Genomic DNA, 2,049 nt, shown 5'->3' with positions numbered 1-2,049 from the left:
GACACCGGGAGCTGTCCCTGGGTGACAGCCGGATCCTGGGAACACTGAGCCCCGAGGGCTACCCTCACTAGGGGACAGTAACTCCTAGGAAAAGCTGTGCCCGAGTGTCGCAGACATGTTTTAAGAAAAATCCTTTCCTTAGGATTTTTCCTCCTGAGAAGCTGAGAGGCCTCAGGAACAAAATGTAAACAGTGGTTATCTGCTGCTGTGGAATGCAACAGGTGGGTCTGTGATTGGTCTCATGTGGTTGTTTCTAATTAATGGCCAATCACAGTCCAGCTGGCTCGGACTCTCTGTCCGAGACACAAGCCTTTGTTATCATTCCTTCTTTTCATATTCTTAGCTAGCCTTCTGATGAAATCCTTTCTTCTACTCTTTTAGCATCGTTTTAATATAATATATATCACAAAATAATAAATCAAGCCTTCTGAAACACGGAGTCAGATCCTCATCTCTTCCCTCATCCTCGGACCCCTATGAACACGGTCACACCCGAGGGCCACCAGCCACAGATGAGACCAAATCCTGGGAAACACCGTGTCCACAAGCCACTCATCCCTGGGGCCACCAAATCCTGGGAAACACTGTGACTGCAGACCACCATCCTCTGTACAGGGGACACTGAATCCTGGGAAAGTGATCCATGGGCCACCATGCTCTGGGAACATGGGGATCACCGTATCTGCAGGCCATTGTCCAAGGGGGACACGGAATCCTGGCAAGCACCATGTCCATGGGCAGCCATTCCAGAGGCTGATGCCCCTTCAGGAAAAGCCAGCCTGTTCCTTCTCACTTTGCCTTTCCCTGAGTTAGTGCTGGCCAAGGTTTTTGTTCTTGCCCCCAAAACCAGCTCCAGCTGCTGTGCTGAGGCCCTGGCACAGGCTGGCCAGGGAAGCTGTGCCTGCCCCTGGATCCCTGGAAGGCCAGGCTGGACAGGGCTTGGAGCATCCAACGAGTCTGGCTGCAGCCAGAGCTGTTAAGGAAAGCTCCACGCATCCCTTGTGGATTGTTTGGTTGGGCTTTTCAAGCTGTTTGCAAATTCCAGGGATAAATCCTTGACATGCAACTTGATTGCTTCTTGCCAGGGGGCAAAGCAGAGGCCGCTAATGGTGTCACAAATGTGCCAGGTCAGCAGAGCCGATGTCACTTGGATGGGAAACGTGGAAAACGTTTGGTTACGACCTTCCCCGGCCCAGGAATTTAACGGTGTGTTTGAATGAGGGTTCGGTCACTGCACACGCTGCCAGCCTCAGAGCCTGGAGATGCTGCTCCAGCACCTGAACCAGGGTGCAGAGGGAATTAGGGCAACTGGATGGAAAGAGACCCATCCCAGGCTCCCTCCTGTGGGGACCTGCGGGCCGGCACAGTGCAGGCATCCTGTCTGTCCCTATTCCCGCCTGCTCCCTAACCCGGCTGTTCATTGTCGTGCTTGCTCCTGTCCCCACCTGCTCCCTAACTTGGCTCTCCCCTGTCCCACCCGTTCCCTATTCCCACCTTCTCCCTAACCGAGCTGTTCCCTATTCCCACCTGCTTCCTAACCAGGTTGTCCCCATTCCCTAACCTGGCTGTTCCCTGTCCCTAACCCGGCTGTTCCCTATTCCTAACCCGGCTGTTCCCTATTCCTAACCCGGCTGTTCCCTGTCCCTAACCCGGCTGTTCCCTATTCCTAACCCGGCTGTTCCCGTTCCCTAACCCGGCTGTTCCCGATCCCTAACCAGGCTGTCCCCATTCCCTAGCCAGGCTGTTCCCTGTCCCTAACCAGGCTATTCCCATCCCTAACCCGGCAGTCCCCATTCCCTAACCAGGCTGTTCCCTGTCCCACCTGCTCACTGACCTGGCTGTCCCTGGTCCCGCCTGGTCCCTGAGCCCTGTTCCTTGGCCAGGCTGTTCTCTGTCCCCCCTAATCCCTTTCCCGGGCCGTTCCCGGTCCTGCTGTCCCTATCCCTGTCCCCGTTCCCGCCAGAGCCCACACGGATCGTGGGCGTGGCCTTTCCTGAGGGGGAGTGGGCGTGGCCTCACGGCGCTTTCCTCACCGCGCCGCACCGCCTC

At 56.1% G+C, this 2,049-nt stretch overlaps 1 protein-coding gene across 1 annotated transcript in view; it reads right to left on the bottom strand.

Moving 5' to 3' along the window:
* Positions 1-1,421, bottom strand: part of LOC106632038 (aryl hydrocarbon receptor protein 1-like) — an 18,928-nt gene extending 17,507 nt beyond the window's left edge. The window contains 1 exon segment of the mRNA XM_014310789.2: positions 1,410-1,421. Within this exon segment, the coding sequence (XP_014166264.1) occupies positions 1,410-1,421 (12 nt within the window).
* Positions 1,422-2,049: the final 628 nt, after the last annotated feature.

Source organism: Geospiza fortis, unplaced genomic scaffold, assembly GCF_000277835.1.
Source record: "Geospiza fortis unplaced genomic scaffold, GeoFor_1.0 scaffold46, whole genome shotgun sequence".
Classification (NCBI taxonomy): Eukaryota; Metazoa; Chordata; class Aves; order Passeriformes; family Thraupidae; genus Geospiza; species Geospiza fortis.
This window is presented reverse-complemented; position numbering and strand designations above follow the sequence as displayed.